Below are 24586 nucleotides of genomic sequence, written 5' to 3' on the forward strand. Positions count from 1 at the left end.
TAGCATTAACTGCTTAGTTTGCAACCACTGATGCCAGCCCACCCTTCATTTTGGGGGTGGGGGGATAATGAGTAAAGTATGTGGTAGAAATCAAAGTCACCGCCAGCTTCATTGGAGCCAGGACAGGCCACAATCTTAAAAATGCCAAATATTTAAAGTAGGTTGCTGCATAGTAAGTTTTCAGTTGTTTTGGAGCTCTAATCCTTCCACTCATTTCATTAAAATTTTTCTCCTTTTGTACAAAGATATTTAAATTCCATGGGAAAGGAGATGGAGGAAGAACTTGAAATCAGTTGTCTTCTTTTTAAAAAGCTGTAAGGGTACAACTATGCATTTAAATGCTCAAAAATGCTGCATGGTCGCTTGCAAAGAAAGGTATGAGTGGGTTTCTTGGTTCAAAAGTGAGATTGGCCTCCTCCATCCATCCAAATTTAAGAAGAGGAAACCCAAGTTTTGGGAAAGTGAAGTGAAAGCTGCACTCAAAGCAAATGGAAAGAATAAATCACCAGGAACAGATGACATGCCCATAGAACAGAGACAGAATCAAGCTTAGTTTCAACTAAAATCTGCCAACAAATATGGAAAACAAAGCAGTAGCCCACAGATGGGAAGCAATAAATATATATCACCATCCATTAAAAAGGAGACATAAAAGCTTGAAATAATTATAGAACCATTGCACTAATTTCCCCATGCAAGCAAAGTCATGCTTAAAATTCTGCAGCAAAGGCTCCTACAATATATGAAGTGAGAAATCCCTGAGGTGCAAGCTGTTTTCAGGAAAGGAAAAGGCACTAGGGATCACACTACAAACATATGTTCGATAATGGAGTGCACCAAGGAATTTCAGAAGAAAATCTGCATGTGCTTTATAGACTGCAGCAAAGCTTTTGACTGCACAGATCATAAAAAGCTATAGCTTGCACTTATGAGAATGGGAGTGCCACAACATTTGATTGTACTGGTGCCTAACCTCAGGACAAGAGGCTGCCCTTAGAAAATAATATGTAGAAACAGAATGGTTCACAATCAGTAAAAGGGTCAGGTGACACTGCATACTATCACACTATTTATTCAATGTGTATGCAGAAAATATTGTAGCAGCTTAGACTCTGAGGCTTAGGCTCTGAGGCAGGAGGAGTAAAGATAGAAGGAAGGAATATTACAGATACACACAAAACACAGTACTCCTAGCAGAAACAAAAAAAGATCTGGAACAATTACTGAAGAAGGTCAATGAGGAAAGTGCCAAGGTTGGATTAATGCTGAACATCAAAAAAAGAAAACAAAAACAAAACAAAAATAATGACCACGTAAGATCTACAAGAATTCACCCTAGACAATGAGAAAATTGAAACAGTCAAAGAGTTCCCATACCTTGGTTCAAATATTGATCTGAACAGAGATTGCAGTCAAGAAATCAGAAGAAAACTAGGACTGAGAAGGGCTATGCTATGAAAGAACTGGACAAGATCATAAAATGTAGGGGCATAACTCTGAACACTAAAGGATCGTCCAGGCCACTGTATTCGCCAGCATCATGTACAGATGTGAGAACTGGAAAGTTTTTAAAAAAGCCAATAGGAAGAAAATAAACTAATTTCAGATGTGGTTCTGAAGAAAAGTACCAAGAAGACTGTCAAGGACCAAGAAGACAAACAATTGGGATCTAGAACAGATCAAGACTGAAGTCTCTCTGGAAGTAAAGTTGACTAAATTGAGATTGTTGTACTTTGGCCACATCATGAGGAAAAATGAATCATTAGGAAAGACAATGATGCTAGGAAAGGTGGAAGGCAGTAGAAAGAGAAGAAGACCACATGCTAGAGAGGGAGATCTACACATGGGGTTATGTATTCCATAGCTTTTCAAAAATTCTCTCTCTCATACGTGCACACAGACATGCACATCATGTTACACAACCAGAAACAGAGGTAAACTAGGAATACAAGGATATTTTCTAAAATCAGGTTAGCCTGCAAACTTCACTGCCCTGTCCTATGTCATAATCTATACACTAGTTGTTTAGCCCTAACTGAGTCTTTGGTCCGAGAGTCTACTAAGGATCTGGATTTTTGTACCTTTGCTATAAACTCTTTATATCAGGGTGCCACTGTGATGCACTTAGCGCTGCTCACTTGTACAGACATAGTGGCAATTGGCAGCTTCCATGCCACTGCCATGATAAATCTGCTGTATATTCCAATCTGAACTTTAAAGAACCTGTCCCTATCTCCTGAACCCTATCTCCCAAATAGATCTGGCACTTTGAACAGCTCTTTTAAAGTTTGGAATAAAACCTGAGATAGATTAACTGTCCCAATGACATGGAAGCCAACAGATCTCTCCAGCTTGCATAGATCTCTCCAGCCTGAAGTGTGCTGGTTTTCAATGTGGTCTTCCAAGAATTTCATGGCACAAAGTAACACATCACCGACTCAGGGTCCATATATTTAAAACAAAATCAAGGCATCTTTACATGGTTGTTGTTGTGTGCTTCAAGCTGTTTCTGATTTATGGAGACCCTAAGATGAAATTATCATGGGGTATTCTGAGGCTTAGAGTTTGTGACCCACTCAAGATTACCCAGTGGGTTTCCATAGCCAAGCAAGAAATGAAACTCTGATCTTGAAAGTCATAGCCCTAGCCTGACATTCAAGCCACTACGCCATTTTGCACATAATTGATCAGTCGCTCTACAGGAAGTAGAGCGTTTAAATGGAAAGGGTGCCTTGTTTGGAAAATTCCAGTATTCTCTCTCTTGCTGTTAAGTACAGCTTAAATAGGATAGCATTTCTTGCATGTGAAATCCTTCTGTTTTTCCTCATCTAAACCTCCCCATTTCCAATTGCTATTCTTTGTATGGTAATATATACCTTTTGTAACCAATAAATAGACCATATGATCAAGGACACTTCTTTGGGATGTTTGTCACACAGAGACTCCTCTTTCCTTTCTGGATCACTAAGATGGTGAGTTAAAGAGTCAAGCTCTTTCTATCTATATAATCTACTCATTAGCTAGTTAGGATGTAGGCTCCCTTATGCATATATAAATGCAAAGCCATTAGTAAACTTTTCAAAGTTTGTAACCTGAAATGACCCATCTTGTTTATTTTTAATCAGTTTGGGTTCTTGGTCAAAGTGCACTCGTCCCTCCACATTTGTGGCTTTAACTTTTGGTGGATTTGATTATTCACAGATTTTATCAATATGTTCTCTCTAGGACCATCTAGGTCCTCCAGCACAACTCTATGGTCAATGTTAACCAAAAGGAGAGAAACGACTCCACTAGACATTTTTAGCTCCTCCAGTGCAATTCTATGGTCAATGTCTGGCAGATGTTGACCACAGAGTTACACTGGAGAACTGGAGATTCCTAGAGAGGTGTTCTCTCAAGTAAAAACATAATGTTTTTGTTATTTGTGGTTTTCCCACATCATGGGAGTCTTGTGCCCCTAACTCCAGTGATGTGGAGGGATGAGTGAAGTGTCAGATTTGGGCATGTTTTTTCCTGCTACTCTGTTAAAGAAAGCTAAGTCCTAATAGGTTTAGCTTTGATTTTTAAAATATTTTAATATTTTATTTCCCAAACAAAGACTGACAGCTGTGAAACTTTAATTCCCAATATGCTTTTACCTGAGTTCCCATTGTTTTCTGTTTTTGGACATAACTTACATGGAAGAAGAGATAGCGGGGAAAGGAGATGAATATGGAGCTGAAAGAGGACAACACTAGTCAAGGATGTAGCTAAAGGGTTGGGGATGGAATGAGGATGTTGCCCGCTTCTAATAAAATTTTCCTTCATATTTTGAGCAATGGAGAAAGTTAAAACTTCAGTTGAGCATTTAGAAATACGTACAGTTTAGGTATCCAAAGAAAAGGGGCAGGCATAGTTAGGGAAGGAAGGTGTGAACAGTGTAAATGCAACAGTCCCAGTGTCTCAATCTCTGTAATGCTAGAAATTTGGAGACTGAAGGAAAATTAGTTTGAGGAATAGGTGCTTATTGGGGGAGGGGGGTGCCTTCATTCTGCCCTCCCTCCATATCCCTCCATATCTACACCTTTGGAGATAGAGAGATACAAGCTAGGAAATAGATAGTTTAAAGGGGGCAGTAACCAGGAGGAACAACCAGAAGAGAAGTGTAAAAACGATAGGATTTAACAGAAGTACACAAGAGGGCATTGCTACAGCTGCTATTCAGCATGCAAGGGAGGTGGTGGAGGTGGTGAGAAAGAAAATATGTGTAGATAGAATGAAAAGGCAAGATCAGGAAGATTCCTGGAGCTTGATGGCTATAAGAGTGGATTTTGTCATGGGTAGGATGCATTTCAGAAGCCAACAAATGCAGAATAAAGGCAACAGTCCCTCTTCCCTGCCTCCCCCAACCCCCAGTAAGTAGTATAGAGCTGTCTACTGCTTTTGAAATTAAAGGTTTTCCTTATTATGAAGAAAATATGGAGTAATCAATAAAACCAGGAGTATTAAGTTGCACCTTTTGCAGCAGGTCTGAAAAATTGGTTAGGGAGCAGCCAAGAGTGGTCTAAAATAGGGCAGAGGAACTAGGCATCACAAGAAAAATCAGAAGAATCTTGTTGGGAGGAATGAGACAGGAGAGACTGCCCAGCTGCTTGTGGTGAAGGGGAGTGGTGCCCACTGTGGAGGCATGTCTGGGCACTGCATGGCACTGTGATAGTTGAAAATAGCAGAAGAATTTCCTTGGCTGGCATCATGATGCCATGCAGTGCCCAGACATGCCTCCACAGTGCGCACCATCCCCTTCTCCCCAAGCAGCTGGGCAGTCTCTTCTGTTGTGCTTGGCCTTACAAGCAAAGTCAAGCCCTGCAGGACACTCTGGCAGCCCCACAGAGGCCCACTGAGTCACTCTTTCCTGGGCTGCTTGTCCTGGGAGAATATGATACAAAAGGCTGGATATAAGGCTTGGGAAGCAAGAAGATGGGTTCCTGGCAGCGCACAGTCCAAAACCTGTCCCTGCTTCTTAGAGGGCTGGGATGAGACTTAAAGGCTGTGATTTACAAAAGCACAGGAAGCTGGTAGGTCAGCACTGGAGAAAAGCTTCCTGTTTTCGGAGAACATTCACCTAACATCTGGCTGTGCTGCCTAGAAGATTCTTGGAATTGTAGTCCCCAACAGTAACATTTCCAAGTTCTGAGGGCAAGGGTTTTAAGTCTGGGGTTGGCGCACACTGTTTCTCCAACAGTTCCTTAGCTGTTTTGGAAACCAGCAGCCTATACAAGAGTGCGAGGTGCTGTCTTACCTCCCTCTTTCCCTACAGATCCAGTCTAGCCCTCAGCTGCTTGGCTGCCCTCTGCTGGGTGCTTCTCAGTCCCCACAACCTTCCCGCCTTGCCCTCTGGACAAAGAAGAATAATCACATTTCTGGATGGCTGAGATTCAGGGCACTTTGGGGTGGGTGGGGGGAGACAGGTGGCAGGAACCCACCCTGTGCTTTATGCCTACCACCAGAACATGGAAAAGATACTTCTTGGGACTGCCTCTTCCTGTCAGGTGGGGAGATTCTGGAAGCAACTTCCAATAAAGTAGCATTTCTATCCTGCAGTGACAATGGCCATGAATGGTGCACTAAGTTTCACCTCTTAATTTTTTTGTTCAGGCTCCTCCAACTCACACTTCAAGAAGAGGCATGGAGACACAAGAAGTAGTGGGCAGCTGGAGAATGACCTAGGGCCTTTCTTTGCAAAGTGATTGGATGGTGACTTAACAATTTTGCAAAAAGGCTGTTTTGGGCCCCAAAGAAGATGTAGATAGGTCAGATCTGTTTCAAATTAGGCAGCTACACCCCTAGATGCAGTTGTCTATCTTGAAGCCCAACAACATTTTCCCCCAGGTCATACAATTCTCACCTCTGAAATAGAAGGATTTTCTTTTCCCTTGCGACCCTCAGTCTTACCCACATTTTTTTCTAATTCTCCTTGATATCTGTCTGAAATTAACTCCCCCATTGCTTAACTGCTGTATATCCACACACACTTATGGAGATGTAACAACTTCCCATGAAATCAGTGGGACTTTCATAGTCAGTCTAATCCAAGTATAAACAAATGTGGATGCCAGTGAGTGGGAGAGGTTGTTCATGAGACCCTTGCAATCTCCAGGTTCCTAGCACCTAGGGTCCAAATGAAATGACAGTCTGGAACCATCAAAAGTTAAGAACATTAAATTGCATTGATTTCAGTGGAAGGCTGAAACTCCTATTATTGAACTCAGTGAATTAATCAATATTGGAGGTTTACTTAGAAGTCAATGATTACAGTATTTATTTAAAAATGCATTTAAGGTTGCAATGCAGGCCTTGCCATATTTATTCACAAGTGAGGCTGAAATTCTACACTCCCCTCTTTCACACTAAACTGCTTTAAAATAAGTAGGATCTGAAGAAGCCTGAATGTGATTTGATCAGATGCAAAGGCTTTGGAGAGGAATCTGGCTTGGACAAGTGAGGAATTTCCCTCTCACCTGCATAATAAAAATGTGTGGGATCTTTCCCTTTACAGTTCATCCTAGATGGATTAAGGTTTCAGAGCAGCCCTTGACTTTGCATGCTTTGAAATCCTGGTGCTTTGAAGGTGAGGAGCCAACTTATCTATACATGTGCATGTGTGTGTAAGGATAAATGTTTTATCACAGCCTATTAACCAACATTAGATATGTTACTATGAATCCATCCTTTACCCACATAGATAGCAAATATATTGTCCAAGGATGAACACACTGAGATACAAAAATGTCAGGCACTTGTGGTATAATTTATTGTTGTCTAGCCAAACCTATTTCACAGGGTTGTTGTATACACAGGATAGGGCAGGGTTGAGGATAATGGAAAATGGAGCAATAAACCAAGTATATCTCAGATGGAGTAGTGATGGGGAGGAGAGACAGAATAGTCCAGTAATAACCTAGAGTAAGTTGCATGCTCTCAGCCTCACAGGAAGGCAATGGCAAATCTTCTCTGAACAAATCTTGCCAAGAAAACCCCACTATAGGGTGACCACAAGTCAGAAATAACTTGAAGGCACACAGCACATGCATACATTAGATTATGTTGTTGTAACCAGTACCTGGTTTCCAGATTTGCAGACGTAAGTCCTGTTTCTTCTGATGCTTCGTTTGAAAAACCCTGAGCATCCATCACAGGCGTAAACCCCATAGTGCTTGCCAGAGCTGCGATCCCCACACACTTTACATGGGATGTCCAAAATCCGGCCTAAAAGTAAAGGTAGGGGAGAGAATGAGAATAAGGAAAGAGGGTAAATACATTTCTTCAAAAGAGCCAGGTTGGTGTAGTGGATTGAGAGTTGGACACCAGGACACTGGAAAACCAGGATTGGGATCCCTGACCTTTGTGATTTGATTATTCACAGATTTTATTAGTATATTCTCTGTAGGAATATCTAGGTCCTCCAGCACAACTGTATGGTCAACTTTAACCAAAAGTCGCACTGAAGAACCTAGAGATTCCTAGAGGGAATACTCCACTAGGCATTTGTGGCTCCTCCAGCGCAATTCTGTGATCAATGTCTGGCAGATGTAGACCACAGAGTTGCACTGGAGGACCTAGAGATTGCTAGAGAGGTGTTCTCTTGGGTATTTTTGGTTTTTCCACATTCATGGGGATCCTGTGCCCCTAACCCCAGTGAAAGTGGAGGAATGAGTGTAGTCCAGAAATGAGAGCCAGAGTGGTCTAGTGGTTTGAGTGTTGGACTAGGAGTCTAGAAATCAGGTTTCAAATCCTCGTTCGGCCATGGAAACTCTTTGGGTGACCTTATGCAAGCCTATCTCAGCCTCAGAGAAAGGCAAAAGCAAACCCCTTCTGAATAAAACTTGCCAACAGGTTTGTCTTAGGGTCACCATAAGACTCAGAAACTACTTGAAGGCTCACAAGAAGTCATCCCAAAATAATTTTTCTGATCTATGCTTTGTGGTGACCTCCAATGTCTGTCTGATACCTTGCCAGCAAGAAATTTACCAGGGTAAATTACCAACTTTCACCGCACTACGCGGTTCATTACTTTTGAACGTAAGGCCTGCATCTTCAAGACGCCCCAAAATGTTGCAGGAATAACAACAGAAACTGTAGCTGAAACTACAGGAGCAAATTTATTATTTCTTTATTATTTACTATTTCTTTAAAGAAGTTGGTACCTTAAGCATCAAGAGCCAGAGTGGCATAATGGTTTGAGTGTTGGACTACTAGGACTCGGGAGACCAGGGTTCGAATCCCAGCTCAACCATGGAAACCCACTGGGCAAGTCACCTTGGGCAAGTCACATGCTCTCAGCCTCAAAGGAAGGCAATGGCAAACCTCCTCTGAACAAATCTTGCCAAGAGAACCCTGTGACAGGACCGCCATAAGTGTGAAACAACTTGAAGGCACACAACAGCAAATCTTAAGTACTGTATCAACTCAGTGCTGGTCTATTTGGAAGTCCAGGCTAATGGTTTTACTGGGGTTGACTTCCAAGTAAGTGTGCCCAAGTTTGCTAGCAGACTAGGAAGTAGCTCCATTTAATTTAGGGGAATTTTAGAGTTAGCATTCTTAGGTGACATTTGCATCCTGTGTTTCCTTCCAGGAGTTTAAGGCATTGTACTGTACATAGTTTACTCTTCTTCCTCCTCCTCCACATTATACAGTACTCACAGCAACCCTAGGAAGTAGGCTAGGCTGAAAGATAGAAGCTCGTCCAAAATTCATCCAGTGAATTTCAAGCCTAACTGAGGATTTGAGCCTTCCTCTCCCCAAATCTAGTTCAGCCCTCCAGCCACAAGGCTTAAGCACCCCAACTGCATAGATAGCCTGATGTTTACTCAGAGTCAAACCTCACTGAGTTCATTATGCAAAGGGATCTTGTAGCACCTTTGAAACTATCTGTGGGAAACTAGTTGTGCATCTGAGGTAGGCTGAAGACTTTGAGATTTCAGTTCATTTATTTCAAAGACATAGCCATGTTAGTCTGGAAAATCAGTATGCAAAGGGATCTTGTAGCTTCTTTGAGATTTCAGTCCATTTCTTTCTCAAAGGTGCTACAAGATGCCTTTGCATATCAAGGATTGTGCTTCCAAGCCCAACTGAACGCATGGAATCCGCTCCAGTAAACCTAACATTTAAGTTGTTTCTGACTTATTATGGCGACCCTAAGGCGAACCCATGGCGGGGTTTTCTCTGCAAGATTTGTCCAGATTTGAAGGCATACAACAACACCAACAACAAGTATTGCTACTCCGGCTAAGAGACCACTATGCCCAAGAGTTTGGGGAAGGGGAGAATACTTTTATGGGCAGAATTCCCCATCCAAAATAGTCACCTCCCCAAACTGCAGCACCCTCAGGCCAGTCCTGCCATGAGGTCTAGTGAGGCAGCCTCTTCAAGCAGCAAGTCGCAGTTGTCAAGTTCTCACGAAAGGACAACCTAAATCATCTTTTTTAAAGTGATGGTGGTGCATTTGTCTGCCAAGGAAAGAGCAGCGGTGTTTGTGAGCCTTTGTGCCCGACGTGCCAAAACCGAAATCTAGGAAAGCTATGTTACAACATCTTTTGCTATGCCGGTCTCAAAGATGCCATTTGCATACTGAATGTAGATCCACTGAGTACTTATTTACTGACCTACTATATCTAGAGAGATCTTGTAGCTCCTTTGACACTAACTGAAAGAAAGAAGTTGGCAACCTGAGCTTTCCTAGACTTATGTCTATTTCCTCAGATGCATTTAAAAGTAGATTTAAGTCAGTGTTTCATTGATTGCATTTTATATCTGTATTGTATTAATTTGTTGATGTAAACCCACCTCAATCCGCAGGGAGAGGCGGGAAAATATAAATAAAAAATATTATTATTATTATTATTATTATTATTATTATTATTAAGTCTAGGAAGCCTCATGCTGCCAACTTCTTTCTTTCAATTAGTCTCAAAGGGGCTACAAGGTCTCTCTACAGACTGATTCTTCAGACAGGTTATATCTTTGACTTACTATAGTTAGCATCTTTCTAGTTCTATTTATACCTCCTCCTCCAATTTTTAGCACCTTTCCCGCCGGTGCATCTGGACTGTAGAGATAGCGCAGTTTAAAACCAGTTTAAGTGCCCTAGCTCCAGCCTATGGAATCCTGGGATTTGTAGTTTTATGAGAGTTTAGCTTTGTCTGCCACAATACTGGCACCTCACAAGACAGCAGATCCCAGGGTTCTGTAGGATGGCACCCAAGCAGTTAAAGTGGTGTGAAGCCACATTATTTCTACAGTGCGGATATACCCTAGGATTCCCTTAGCACCGTTTGGGAGAGACAAGGAAGAGAGTAGTTTTAGGTTATCCATTCGCAAGTTCCAGAGAAAAGTCGACCCACTGAACCAATAGGATTTACATAAGTGTTGATTTACTCCGTCTTCACTGCTTCCAGTCTGTTTGGCACTAGCAACTGCATTTAGTTTACGCTGTTTACAATTTTTGTTTGCTTGTTTTGTACATTTTCAACTGTTGCAAAGGCACTTGAAAAAGGTGTCGCGAGAACTTTAATTACTCATTGATCAGGAATTTTGGTAAGAAATCAATGCTATATTTATTGCTGCTATTGATACATCTCGATTAGCCTTCCTGAAGACTAAAGTTCTTAGACTTTATGCCATGGGCTGCAGGTTTACTTTCTCTATTTTATTGTTTGTATGTACAGTGCTGTGTAAATCTACAGTGCTATATAAATAAAGCATAACAACAACAACAACAACAACAACAACAAGAAGAAGAAGACAAGTTTGGAATATCTGGCCATTGTTTTCGTCTTGTTATAGTTTCTAACATTTTAGAAACATTTCTACCCTGAGCAAAAGTTTGGAAGGATGTCATCCGAAATAAATGTTTTTAGGATCAGGGTGTAATTTACGCTTCCTTCATAAAACAGCTGCATGTCCTCATGGCTGTGAAAGTTCACTTAAGCTACAACTACGGAGAGGATTTCCCTGGCCTGCCCCTTTCCCCTTCTATCAGCCTAATACTAATAATTCACTTTAATGGCTCTGAACGCCTTAGGTTGGGGTCAGACGGATCCTAGACACTTTAGGCTGGACGACCTTATGGCGAACCTATCATGGGGGTTTTGGGCAAGATTTACTCAGAGGAGGTTTGCCATTGCCTTCCCCTGAGGCTGAGAAAGTGTGACTTTCCCAAGGGCTACTATGCTTCCTTTGAAACAAGCAGCTTTGCGTTCACTGTTTTTTTGCTTTCACTGCCGTTTTACTTTTAAGCAAACATATTTAGGGCAGCCCCTTCCGATCCCTATCCTGAGTACTTGGGGTGAAAGTAAATTCTCCGGATTTAAGCAGAACTGAGGTTGTCTGCTGAAACTGTTATCCTACCACTGTCTTGGAAGCAAGTTTTGTTGATATTGGTAGAATTCAAAGATATAGCCGTGTTAGTCTGTAGAATCAGTATTTAGAGAGAGACCTTGTAGCACCTTTGAGACTAACCGAAAGAAAAGTTGGCAGCATGAGCTTTCTAGACTTAAGTCTACTTCCTCAGATGCATATCATGCTAGTGTTGATATTAGGTCTTTAAAAAATAAATGGCAGCACAGAAGGCGATTGTAAGGTTATAAACCGCAACTGAGGTGTTTCTATAGGACTAACCCTACGCACACTTACTTGGGAGTAAGTCCATTCGAGAGTCATGCCAGTCTGGTGTAGTGGTTTGAGCATTGGACTATGAATCTGGGGACCAGGGTTCAAATTGGCCATGGAAGCCCACTGGGTGACCTTGGGCAAATCACACTCTCTCAGCCTCAGAGGATGGCAATGGCAACTCCCCTCTGAAGAAACTTGCCAAGAAAGCCCATGATCGGGTCGCCTTAGGGTTGGCATAAGTCAGAAACGACTTGAAGGTACCCATCAACAAGTCCATCCGAATTCAAGGAGACTATCTTCTTGTAGATATGAATAGAACTGGCCGGTCCTCTGGATTCAGATCCACACTGCAAAACAAAGCAGCTTGACCATCACTTTAATTTCCATGGCCCAGTGCTATGGAGTTCTGGGATTTGCCGTTTGGTGAGGCACCAGACCTCTCTGACAGGGAAGGCTAAACATCTCGCAGAACTACAAAGCCCAGAATCCCATGGCACGGAGCTGGGGAATTAAAGTAGTGTCAAACTGCATTATTTCTGCAGTGTGGCAGCAGACCCTAGCTGCTCAACTGTGGAGCAAGTGAATTCAGAACTGAGGCAGGAGGCCAGTTCGAATGCAGGCTTTCCAGCCCCTCCAGGGAGCACGTTTATTGGTTTATTCCGTGGTAAGTGTGCTCAGTATTGAGTTTTGAGCCCAATCCGCCAGGCAGACAGGCATTCAGAGGTAGGACTCACTGGGCTTCAAGGAAGTGTTTTTGTTGTGTGCTGCCAAGTATTTTCTGATTTAGAGAGAACCTATGACAGTTTTTTTCCTTGCAAGACTCATTTTGTGAGTGAGGTCAGAACTGAACTCAGTTCTACTCTAGAGTCTCACTGCAGGAGGAAAAGGGGTTTGCTATTGCCTTCCTTTGATGTGCAAAGTGTGCAACTTGCCCAAGAGATCACCCAATAGGTTTCCATGGCTGGCTGGGGACTTGAACCCAAGTCTCCAGAGTCCTAATCCAAGGCTCAAGCCAGGGATGTAGCTAGGATTTTAGGAAGGGGGTGGGTGGGTTTCCAACCATTATAATGGGGCTTGGGTGCGGAGGCGCAGCAGCACACACCATTCATTTTTCTAATGGAGGCGGGGGGGGGTCCGGTCCCCAAGAACCCCCCCCCTTGGCTACGTCCCTGCTCAAGCCCACTACACTTCGTTGGTCTACTCCCAAATAAACCATCGGAGGAGGGCAGAACAAAACCAGTGTAGGAAAATAACTGGCCCTTCTCCAAAAGTCCAGATTCCCAGGGAAGGGCGGCTGGGGCTGTGGCCTTGCAAGGTGAGAGACCCAAGCCACCGCCTTGGGCAAGAAGAAAATAATAGTTTTCAAAAAGAGGGGAAGACTTGAACATTTAGGTATCCCTTGTTTTAAACGGAGACCCTAGAGATTGGAGGAAAGAAAAGGGGGCCTGTCAAGAAGGTTTTAGACTCTCCTCCTTCTCAATAGTCCTTCAGCCTCGAAAAGAGGAGTTGGGGAAAGAGAAGGAGAGGGGCTCTAATGTGTGGGAAGATTTCAGCACTTTCTCTCTTCAGATAAATAGGATTCCCTGCATGCAAATTCTGCTGTCTCTTTCCCTTCATTCCAAAATCCCATTTGCTCCAACTGGATCACAGGGCAATAAATACCTTTATAAACTGGCAAACGAACCATTTCAGGTCACTCCCTTTTGGGAAGTTTTCTCTGCACAAAGTGATTCTCTTGCTCTGTCCTCCTCTCAACTCTCTTTTGGAAAGATGGTGAGATAAAGTTTTCTTCTTTCACCTAAACTATTCAATAGCTTTCGTTAGGATGTCGCCTCTACACCTGTAGATTCAAGCCATTAGTAAACTGTTGTTCAACTGCAAGCTGCTTGTATTTGTTTTGAATCAGTCTCAGTTCTTAGGTCCAAACCACACTGCAGAAATAATTCGGTGTGTAATCGCTTTAACTGCTTGGCCCAGTGCTGGGAATTCTGGGTGATAGCTTTGGGTGATATTGAGCCACAATAAACTACTATTCCCAGGATTCCCTAGCACTGAGCCAGGGCAATTACGGCAGCTGGATTATTTCTGTGGCCTGTTTTGGAGTCTAGAGAAGCATCCTGAGACAAGGACACTGTTTCTGCTCCTCTACTAATTTAAAGCCAGGCCCTAACAAGCTTGGCTTTGATATTTTGGGTGTTGACATATTTTTGTTTCCTAAACAAAGGCTGAAGTGAAGCCTTAGGAAACTGGAATCGCCCACATTATGGAGTGGAAGGACTGAGTAAAGCCGGACAGATTGTTCTGGAGACCATTTGGGGGGTGTATGTTTGCCACCAGTAGTAAGGGAGATGCTTTCAGACCTGGCTTCCACCCCCTCCTCCTCTTTCTCCCTCGACTGCAAAACAATGCTTCCCCGGGAGACAATGGGGACATTAGATAAAGTGTTAACTTAATGATTCCCCCCAACCAACCACCCACCCACCCAAATTGAAATCTGGTTTGACTGCTTCCAATCAACGACCCACAGCAGCTTCTCCTCTAAATGGGACTCGACAGCTGCTGGGTGCAGCCCGGAGTGGAGGAATGGGGGGATTAGGGGGCGAGGGAGGAGGGGCAAGGAGGAGGGGAGACCCCAGCAGAGGGAGAGGACAGCGCTAGCCACAATCCCAGCTCCTGGTACAAGCTCTGAGGAGGATCCGGGGAGAGGGGAGAGATGCTGGGGCTGGGAAAAGAGGGAAGTTTTCCCCTCCTCCGAGTGTTTTCCTTTCTGATGGTGGGGCTGAGTAGTGGGTGGCTGCAAAGGCCGAGAAGGCGATCTCTCTCCCCCCCTCTCTGTGTCTTTCTGTCTTTCTCTCTCGGTCTTTCCCTGGAAGTGGCGAGAGCCAAGCTTGGCTTCTGGAGCGGTGTAATTACACGCCCTCCTTGCCACCTGCCTATTGGGTCACCAGTGACCCGTCAAAAAGAGTAGCATGGGAATCCGGATTGCACACAATGGCCACAGGGGAGAGCACTCGACTTGCCCCCCTCCAAATCCCCCCTTCTCTCTCACACACACACACTCACAAACACACACATACAAACACATACACTCAGAGCTCACTCCTTGGAGGACTTCTCCCCCGCCCCTTCCTCCCCAACAGGCTACTACAAGAAGTTTCCACCCTCCTCAAGGGGGAAAAGGCAAAGCAAAGGGGACACTCTTCTAATCGGACAAAATGTAGAGCTGGCTTCTTGTGGTTAGTGGTAGCTGGGGGGTTTCCAAGTTATGCAAATCCCAGGCTTGCAAAAAACCCCGTGGGACCGACTTTTTCTTCCTCCCTCTGCAGAGAGAGCCCCATCATCCACCCCATGCGCCCCATAGCCACTACTCCCCCTTTCCTCACTTTGAACCCCCCTCCCCAGGATTTCAAAGGCTGGCCCCTCTTTGCTTAGCCAATGCCTGCAGAATAAGGTGACCAGACATGTCCTCTTTTTGCAGGACGCGCCCTACATTCCAGCCTTCTGTCCAGGAGGGATTCCAAAAGTGTTTTGAGCAGGACGAAGAAGCATGCGCTTACATTTCTAGGAGCGTTTTTAGCTTTTCTTTGGCCATGTCCTCCATTTTTTCCCTTGAATATCCTCCATTTGGCGATGCCTTGTCTTCCTTTGGGCTTATTAAGAGATCTGGCTTCCCTGCTTTTTGATCCTTTTTGATCCCCCGCGCCTTTGCGATACTCTGAAGGCCTCCTCGGATGTCAGTGGCTTGACCTGAGTGGGCCTTTTGTTGTTGTTGTTGCGTGTCTTCAAGTCGCTTCTGATGTATGGCGACCCTAAAGCGACCCTGTCATGGGGTTTTCTTGGCAAGTTTCTCCAGAGGTGGCTTTTTGGGGGGGCATTGCTTTCTTCTGAGGCTGAGAGAGTGTGACTTGCCCAGGGTCACCCAGTAGGTTTCCATGGCTGAGCCGGGATTCGAACCCTGGTCTCTAGAGTCATAGTCCAACACTCAAACCACTACACCAAGCTATTCCCAGGAGCCCAGCTGTGGGCTCCAAACCTCTGAGGGACTGAAGTTTGTGTCTGTTTATTTTATATGCCGCCTTTCTCCCGGAGGCGGCTCACAGAAGGACATAAAATCAAATCTACCCATGCAATTTTAAGAGCAAAGTTATCATCTTGGAGGGCATTTTCGGATCCACCCGCAATCTAAGATTACGCGCAGAAGGTGGGATTGTTCTAACCCGGCACTCTGGTTTACATACTCAGGACTTACTCCAGAGCAAACGTAGGACCGGAGGGTCACATACGTTTATTGGGGACTAGTGAAGAAGGGATTTACTGTCCTTGCTTTGCAGGGAGAGCAGAGGAAGGAAGGGACACATGGAGAGAATAGGAAAACGTACATTAATTCGTGTACATTTTTTCTCTAAAAATACAGAATGGCAAATCCTTTGAACAACAAACGTGTAAGAAAAAATAATAATCTGAAATAGGTATTTGATTAAAACCCGAAATCTATGATCAAGCCTGGAACTGAATAAGGGATACTTATAAAAATACATATTTTACAAAAACAAAACTCTCTTTCGTGAGTCCACGAACAAACTTGTTTGGAAGCTGCCTTCATTGGATTTACAGCGAAATCCTATCTAGAAGTCTCTCCCTGTTTTCATTGCATCATGTTCCGGGGTAAATGCGCATGCAGAGGAGGACGCAACCTTTATCCTGTAGTAAGTGTCCATTTTGAGAGGAAAACCGGTCAAAGATTTCCCCACGAAGTAACCCCCATGAAATTCAATGGGGCTGACTCCCCAAGGGCTCTAGAGGAGATGTATTTTGGAGTCAGGCGACTTGGGAAGAAGTATCTCCGATTAAAGACAAGGCATTTATTCTGGCAGAAAGTATAACAGAAAATTTATGGGAGCGTTTATTAGGGATGCAGTTTTGCCAAACGGGGACAGTTCGGTTTTCCATTTCACCGAGACCCTGCCTATACTGAACGCTTTTTATACCCGACCTTTTGCATTTAATTTTGTTTATGCTAAATAACACCTCCATCGAATCTCTGATACCGATCGCATTAACCCTTAATGTCCCCCCCCCCCCCCGAAAAGACACTGATATGGATGGCCTCGGTTCCTACCTGTTGATCCTGGTCCCTAAAACGCCTGTCTCTTTGAAGGACAAGGAAACTAACACCTGTTGAAGGCACCTGTTTGTTCAGCTCCCTTCGGAAACCCACCAAGGAAAGAGATTATGTTCACATTTTTCTCCATTTCTGTAGCTTTTATTTCGGCCACGAAGGAGGCCAAAATAAATTAAATAAATTAAATAATTAAAGAAATCGAAATAAATCCCCACCCTGTAGGAGCCACAACAGCCTGGGTTTTCAGGAGAACACGGGCACTTTCCCACCTTCACAAGACTACAGCGACATAAATAACGGAGGTGAGCCGAATTATTAATCCCGAGGAGAATTTGTGAGGCGCCTTGGGTTCCTTTTTGGCGGGGGGGGGGGAGAAAGGCGGCGTAGAAGTGAAATAAATAAATAAGAGACTGACTACCCAAACGAAGCAAACTTGCTAAAACAACCCCAGCGCCGCTGTTTCAATAGGTCTACTCCAGTTTGGACGACCGATTGGATTTAGCCCACTGTTATTACTAAAACAAAAAAGCCACTGTGGTGTAGTGGTTTGAGGATTGGAGACTTGCACTCTGGAGATTTGGGTTCGAATCCCGCCTTGGCCATGGAAACCCACTCACTCAAAATGCTCATGCTTCACAGCCATGCTCAAAATGGAGGACATTTTTGGGCAGGTCTCTCTCTCTCTCAGCCTCAGAGGATGGCGCTGGCAAATCCCACTCTGAAGAAACGGGCCAAGAAAACTCTATGAAAAGGTTTTGATTTTATTTATTTCAAGGATGTATATCCCTCCTTTCTCCCACAATGGGATTTGCCTTAGGGTCGCCATAAGGCATACAACAACCAACAACACTAACATGACTGGACCAAAGCAAAGTAGCCAGAGGACTCTTCAGCGTTGCAGTGGGTGGGCTTTAACATAGGCAGGAGAGGCACACCACCACAATCTCACATTCTCTCTCCGTGTGTGTGTGTGTGTGTGTTTCCTTGCCCTCTTCCAGCGGCCCCAGCGTCGTCTCCTGCCCCCAATGCTGCCCTCTGCCCCTCTGCTTTTGGCTCCCTCCCTCCCTCGCTCCCCTCTTCTGAAACTTTTGCTAGAGTTTGGAGGAGTGCTTTGGGGAGGGAGGAAAGGAAGCAAAGGCGGTGGGGCCCCTCTCAGGAGCCAGGGCTGTGGGGCTGAGAGACACAGAAAGGGGGGAGGAATTTGGGAAGGTCACCGGCTCCCGGACTGACCCCTGTTTCAAGGCCCCAGAAGTCTAACGGGGCTCGGGCCGGCGCTGGGAAAGCGGCTAGGCCATCATCCCTCGACGGGGCGCCCTGGGGTTTTTCTTCTTTTGTGTGTGTGTGTGTGTGCCTGGTAATTGCTTAAAGATATATGGCAGCTTCGATTACTGTAATTACCATCAGAGGCTGTTGAAAGAAGTTAGGCTGCTTTGCGAGGCCTCCTCGGCGGGGTCTGATTACCACCCAAGCAGAGAGATCACATCTGACATCCCATCTCCAGCCCAGCCCGGCCGGAGGGGAGGAGGCCCCGACCCACCCAGGGACCCAGGAAAACAGCAGCCAAACAGCCCCCCCTCTCCAGAAAACCCCCAAAGTCAGACAAATCCCCCTCCCCCCCTCCCAGCGATCTCCCGCGCAAAAGATGCGCCTATCTTTCCAGCACCAGCCAGTTGTTGGGTGCCTTCAAGTCGTTTCGATTTATGGAGACCCCTAAGGCGACCCTAACACCTTAGGGTAAGATGTATGTACAGTACAATCCCTTAAACTCCCTATGTACACTACAATCTCTTAAACTAGTGGAAGGAAAAACGGGATACAAATATCACCTAAGAATGTTAACTCAGAAATTCCTCTAAATTAAATGAAGCGACTCCCCAGTCTCCTGGCAAACTATATGGCACACTGACTTGGAAGTCAACCCCAGTCAAACCACTAGCACTGATTCCCAAATAGAACCAGCACGGGGTCGATGCTTAAGGTTTTGTTATTGGTTGTGTGCCTTCAAGTCGTTTCCGACTTACGGCGGGTTCTCTTGGCAAGATTTGTTCAGGGGAGGTTTGCTTCCCCTGAGGAGGCTGAGAGAGTGTGAGTTGGCCGAGGGCACCCAGTGGATTTCATGGCCGAGCCCTGGCCTCCAGAGTCCAGAATCCAGAATCCAGCCCTGGCCTCCAGAGTCCTAGTAGCCCAGCACTCAAAACACGACGAGGGCTTAAGCAACCCTTGCCTACGAAGCCAAGGGCGAGAGGGTTATTATTTTTTGAGGGTGGGGGGAATAGTTAGTCGGGGGGGGGGGGCTGCTAGGGAGTCGGATCATGACCACCATAAGCAAGAGCATCCCGTCCAGAGTGACCAGGAGTTGTCCCAAAGGAGGAGAAGGCCCCGCAAAATGGAGGACCTTTCAGGTTAATTGGAGGCCATGACCAAAGAAAAGCTAAAAAGACTCATAGAAACATTACATCCATGCTTCTTAGTCATGCTCAAAGTGGAGGACACTTAAGAAAAATGGAAGGCATTGCAACATATAAAAGCTAAGAACACTCGTAGAAATAGTAAATCCATGCTTCTTGGTCATGCTCAAAATGGAGGGCATTTGAGGAAAATGGAGGACATTACAACTTATAAAAGCTAAGACTACTCATATAAATGTCATGCTTCTCAGTCATGCTCGAAATGGAGGACATTCAAGAAAAACGCAGGGCATGGCAACATATAAAAGCTAAGAACACTCATAGAAATATAAATTTCATGCTTCTCAGTCATGCTCAAAATGGAGGACATTCAAAGAAAACAGATATTACCAAATAGAAGATAAGAGCATTCATATAAATATTAAATTCACGCTTCCCAGTCATGCTAAAAAGGGAGGACACTCAAGAAAAATGGAGGAACGACCAAATAAAAGCCAATAACTCATATAAATATTAAATTAACTCTTCTTAATCATGCTAAAAACGGAAGACACTCAAGAAAAAAGGGGGGCATTGCAACATATAAAAGCCAAGAGCACTCACAGAAATATAAATCCATGCTTCTCTCAGTCATGTCCAAAATGGAGGACGTTTGAGAAAAAACTGTAGGACATTACCAAATGAAAGAACAATCATAGAAATATAAATTTCATGCTTCTCAGTCATGCTCAGAATGGAAGACACTTTGAGAAGGTGGAAATGTAGGACAGGTCTTGAAAAAGGAGGACTAAGCCTGGTCACTTTGATCCTGCGTATCTTTTCAGAAACAGCAACGGAGCCTAACAGGCGCTGGGGGGGAAAGTCAGCTTAAAAAGTATTTTCTGTTTCTACTCGGGAGTATTTTTTAGGAAGCCGAGGATCGCAGCCCTTCTCACGTTACTTCCAAGGAATCCAGTGTAGAAAAAGTCCCTGTCCCTGTCTTTTAGCCCTTCCTGAGTCCCCAAAACGGGCCCGAAATGAACAAAACTCAAGCCTTTAAGGTCGGCCAGAGTGTGTCGGGCAATCCGGAGCCATTAAAACCCGCGGGAGTTGAAGGCTTTGACGTTTATTGGTGGCAATAGGGATGTGAAGCCAGTCCGGTTATAGCTGGAAGGCCGCATCCCCCCCCCCCCGCCATGCAAAAGTTTTTCCTAGGAGAAACTCGCCTTGTATTTATTCGGGATCGTTTCTCCAGCGTTGCTTCCAAAAAGACTTGTCCGGCGCAAGTCGGGATCCACTTTTTTGTTTCTTAATAAAAGGGCTGAGCAGATTTCTTTCCACCTGGGAGCTAATCTCCTAGTATACATTTTACTCGCAGAGAAAAACCTCTGTTATTTCGAGAGGAGATGTTTCTTTTTTCACACCGCGGCAAAGCTTATTGGGAAGGCAGTCTCCTGGAGATTCACAGGAATTACCTCCAAATAACACCCCGGTCGTTTGGAAAGTGTTTCTGCATTGGCTTGTGGAAAACCTGCCTTTAAAACATCTGAGGAAGTAGACGGAAGTCTAGAGGAAAGCTCATGCCCCCAGTTTCTCTCTTTCAGCTAGTCTCAAAGGTGCTCTCGCCAATTTAAAAGCACTATCTTATAAAACAAGAAGAATGGTTTCCGTCGTTCTTTTCCGCTGTTTATTGCATTCGTTCCCTTTGCCCTCCCTTCATGTCTAAAGACACGTTCAAGAATCTGCAAAAAGACTTTCGTTTTTTGGTCTTAAAAAGTGTCACAGTCACAGCATTTGTCGGCCGATGGTCCGATTCTGCGCGAGAAATGAGAAGTCGTGGAGGCAAAATGGGTAAACGGACAGCGGAAGAGCCCAGGAGTAACTGGGAGTAACTGGGAAGCCCCAGCTATGATGACCAGAACCATGGGACTAAATAGAGGACCTACAAGGCCCGGCGAAAACTAGGGTGAACCTGCAATCCTATGCTCAATGAGGCTGCTTCGGAGTAAATCCCCCCTCCACCCCATAGCATGGGGTCTCCTAAAATTCAATACTCTCCTCAGACTTCATCGGCACTCATTTTCCACCAGAGTTCCTTGTATTTTGCTTCCTTGGTTTCTTCCTCGCTCCCAAGCCAATGGAGGTAAAACTGACCCCAAATCCTCGGCTTCTGTCGCTGCCAAAGGGTGGTTTTGAGTGTTGGACTACAACTCCCGGAGACCAGGGTTCGATTCCCAGCTCAGCCCTGGGGAAAGTCACACTCTCTCAGCCTCAGAAGAACCTCTTCTGAGCAAACCTGGCCAAGAAAACCCCAGGAAAGGGGTCGCCATGAGTCAGAAACTACCTGGAGGCACACAACAACCACATCAAGAAGAAGCCACACACTTACTAACCCCCTTCCCTGGCCGCCGAAACGATTTTACTTTGGTTGTTTACTTTGTGGGATTTTACTTTCGCTTTAGGCCACTGGGGTGGGGTTGGTTTCATGTGTGTGCCTGCCTTTGCTCCATATATATAGTCAAGTTTGGGAAAGAGAGAGAATATCAAGCACGGCCAGGAGCCCAGGGTTGGGCAGGAAAGTTGGTTCACTTCGCACCCATAGCAAAGCCCCCAAACCTCACCCTAAGGATGGCAGGAGGAGGCTATAAAGAAGAGGAAAGTGATGGTTTCCCAGCCAGACGCGTGTGTCCTTCCCTCCTTCTTGCCCTCAAAGTCATTCCAAATCTAAGGAGGGCCCTGAAGCGTCCTGAGCCATCACTTGTCAGGGCCCCAATTGGATTGTGCCTCTTCCCGACCCCTTCCGGCACATGGCCACCAGCCCCCCAAGTCCTGGCTCCCTCCAGGGCCAGCGGCCTCCGGAGGCAAGGCAGTCAATCAGACTTAGGGGCTGGGACAGAAATTCCCCGGTTATGAGCTGGACCCGGATGGAGGATTAAGGGAAATGTGACTTTTCAGTTCTTTCTCTTTCCCTCTTTCGCAGGATTAATTCGGCGAGGCTGGAAAGGGTGCGCAAAGCATTCCCGTGAAATCCGCTTTTCAAGGAGATTTCCTTCCTCTCCTTTCACTTTCCGAAAACGAGGCACCTAGAACTATCGGGAGTTGTATGATCGGCATTCATTGCAGGGAGGGAACCTTGCTTTGGCCCATCAGGAAACGCCTCGACGGAGCGCAGCCCTTCGCCCTTGCCTTTAGCCCAACTTTTCCGCTGCTTCTGAAGAAGGAGGCGCAAGGCTAGGAAAGGCCCGTTTCTACACAAATGCCAAGCAGACCCTTTCGCACGCCCATTTTCCAGGGCTATATATGTCTCTGAATTCCCGGAGCAAGGGACCCAAAGGCCCGACCTGACCGAGAAAGAGGCACGCAAACGCCTTTTCGGGAGCCCCTTCTCAAAGATAACTCTGATCTGCAGTTAGTTACAGGCCCGGCTGGATCCGAATTAAGAGGGGGGGGCGGATAGAGAGAGAGAAAGTTTACAATCTGGATTTAAAAAACCAAATCTGGATTTCAAATCACTCGCCTCAGGAGCAAACTAACCTCTTTGGCCCTTGGGAGTAAGGCTGAGGGACCGAGACTCAAAAGTCGGGCAGTTCCCGCGCAGGGCGACCAGCCCCGTCCTCCTTTCCCCGGACGCGTCCTACATCCCAAGCTCCTGGCTGCAATTTTGCAAAACGTCCTCCATGACTGAGAAGCAGGGATTTACATTTCTAGGAGTGTTTTTTCCTTTGGTTCTGTCTCCCCTTTTTCTGGAGCGTCCCCCATTTTGCGGCCCTCCTCCTTGGCCGTTATGAAGACTTTTCTCTTCCCCCTTTTCCCGCCCTAAGAGCCCCAACCTTAGCCTTTTGGGGTCCCCCCACAACCCCCCCCCCCTGAGTCAGGCCGGGCAGCAGCAGCAGCAGCAGCAGCAGCAGCCTTTACCCACTTGTTGATCCGGCCGGCTTGCTCATGTCGGCGTCCCTCGGGCGTCCAGAAAGGAGAGCAGGTGCCTCCGGGGCCTTGTCGGGGCCCGAAAGTCCTTCCCCGGCGCTCCTTTGGCCGACAGGTGCCTCAGAAGAAGGCTCCCAGGCGGCGGCGCATCCTCCCTTGCTGGCTCCCTGCCTGCTTTCCTTCGCTCCTTCTCAGAGTTTTCGGACCCAGAGACCGAGGAGACTGAGGAGGGAGCTTTTCTTGCCTCCAGCTCTTTGAGAGAGGAGCTCTTTGCCCTCAACTCTTCTCCTTCAGAGGGAAAAAAGGAAAGAAAGGGAAAAGGAAAGGGGGAAGAGAGAGAGGGGGGGAGTGAGGGAATGAGAGAGAAAGAGAGAGAAAGAGATGGAGTGAGAGAAGGAAGGAAGGCGCCAAGTCCCGCCAAAATCCCCTCAGGTGTCCCCAAGTTGGGGTTTGGGGTGGGAGGGAGTGGGGTGCTTTGTTCTGGGGCAAGGAGAAGGGGAAGGAGAAAGAGAAACAAGGAGGAGAAGGAAGAGGAGAAGGAGAAGGAGACGGAGAAGGCAGAACAGGTCTGTGAAGAGGTCTGTGAGGGGCCTGAAGCGAGGCTTGGAGGCTTTGGCGCTCAGCTCAAGAGAGAAAAGGCTGGGGAAGAATAAGCATTAAAAAAGGAGGGAAAAGAGAGAGAGAGAGAGAGAGCTCCCGTGTCAATGTGTGTGTGTGAGAGAGAGAGAGGGGGGGGGACGTCAGAGGAGGCAGTTCTCAGAAAGTGAATAGCACCGACCCCCCAAATAATAAATAAATAACTAAATTAAAAGAAAAAGGGAAAAAAGAGGGGGAAGGGAGGGAAAGGTTTCCCGAAGTTCATCCCACTGGCTGACTTTGTGCTTCGAGGCACCTATAACATCCCCGGGAGCTTTGACAGGCAGCCGGAGGGAGAGAGGGAGGGAGGGAGGGAGGGGAGGAAGCTTCTGGGCTCCTCTGGCCTTCCCTCCCCCTCCCTCTCCTCAGCCCTCCCCCCATTCTTGGCCAGGCTGTGACGTCATGGCGGGGGGACAAGGAGGAGGAGGAGGAGGAGGAGGAGAGGGGTATTCAACTCCCCCCCCCCGCCCTGGGATGGGAATGGACCTCCTCCTCCTCCTCCTCCTCCTCCGTCTCTGAGCCCCGCCTCGGCTCCTGAGAGCAGAGAAAGTTGGGTTTTTTTTGCTCTTTCTCTTTAAAAAGAGGGGAAAGAAAAACAAGAAGAATTCAAGGTTTGAGGTTGATTTGTTCAAGGCGATCTGGATCCAGAGAAAAGGAAAGTGTCCCTCCAAGTCAGGCAGGTTTCAAACTCGAGGCTCCCATCCTTTTCTGGTGGTAGGAGTCAAAGGCATCGCTAGTGCAGTCTGTGTCACTCTGGATGGATTTCTGAAATAGCTGCAATACTAGGTTATTCTGGACAAATGAGAATGCAAAGGGATGTTGGAGACTAAAGGGAAAGAAAGAAGCTGGGAGCAGCAGCTTTCCTTGA

At 45.9% G+C, this 24586-nt stretch overlaps 1 protein-coding gene across 3 annotated transcripts in view; it reads right to left on the reverse strand.

The window, feature by feature from the left end:
* Nucleotides 1-23759, reverse strand: part of NR2E1 (nuclear receptor subfamily 2 group E member 1) — a 45473-nt gene extending 21714 nt beyond the window's left edge. For all 3 annotated transcript variants that reach the window (XM_089530627.1, XM_089530626.1, XM_089530628.1), the window contains exons 1-2: nt 23078-23759; nt 7100-7245 (exon numbers count right to left, since the gene is read on the reverse strand). In XM_089530627.1, coding sequence (XP_089386753.1) covers nt 7100-7245; nt 23078-23102 — 171 coding nt within the window. In that variant the 5' untranslated portion in view covers nt 23103-23759. The remainder of the gene's footprint in view (nt 1-7099; nt 7246-23077) is intronic.
* Between the last annotated feature and the right edge of the window lie 827 nt (nt 23760-24586).

The sequence above is a fragment of the Sceloporus occidentalis genome, unplaced genomic scaffold (assembly GCF_023333645.1).
Source record: "Sceloporus occidentalis isolate IW3139 unplaced genomic scaffold, rSceOcc1.0.p SCAF_6, whole genome shotgun sequence".
In the NCBI taxonomy this organism is placed as follows: Eukaryota; Metazoa; Chordata; class Lepidosauria; order Squamata; family Phrynosomatidae; genus Sceloporus; species Sceloporus occidentalis.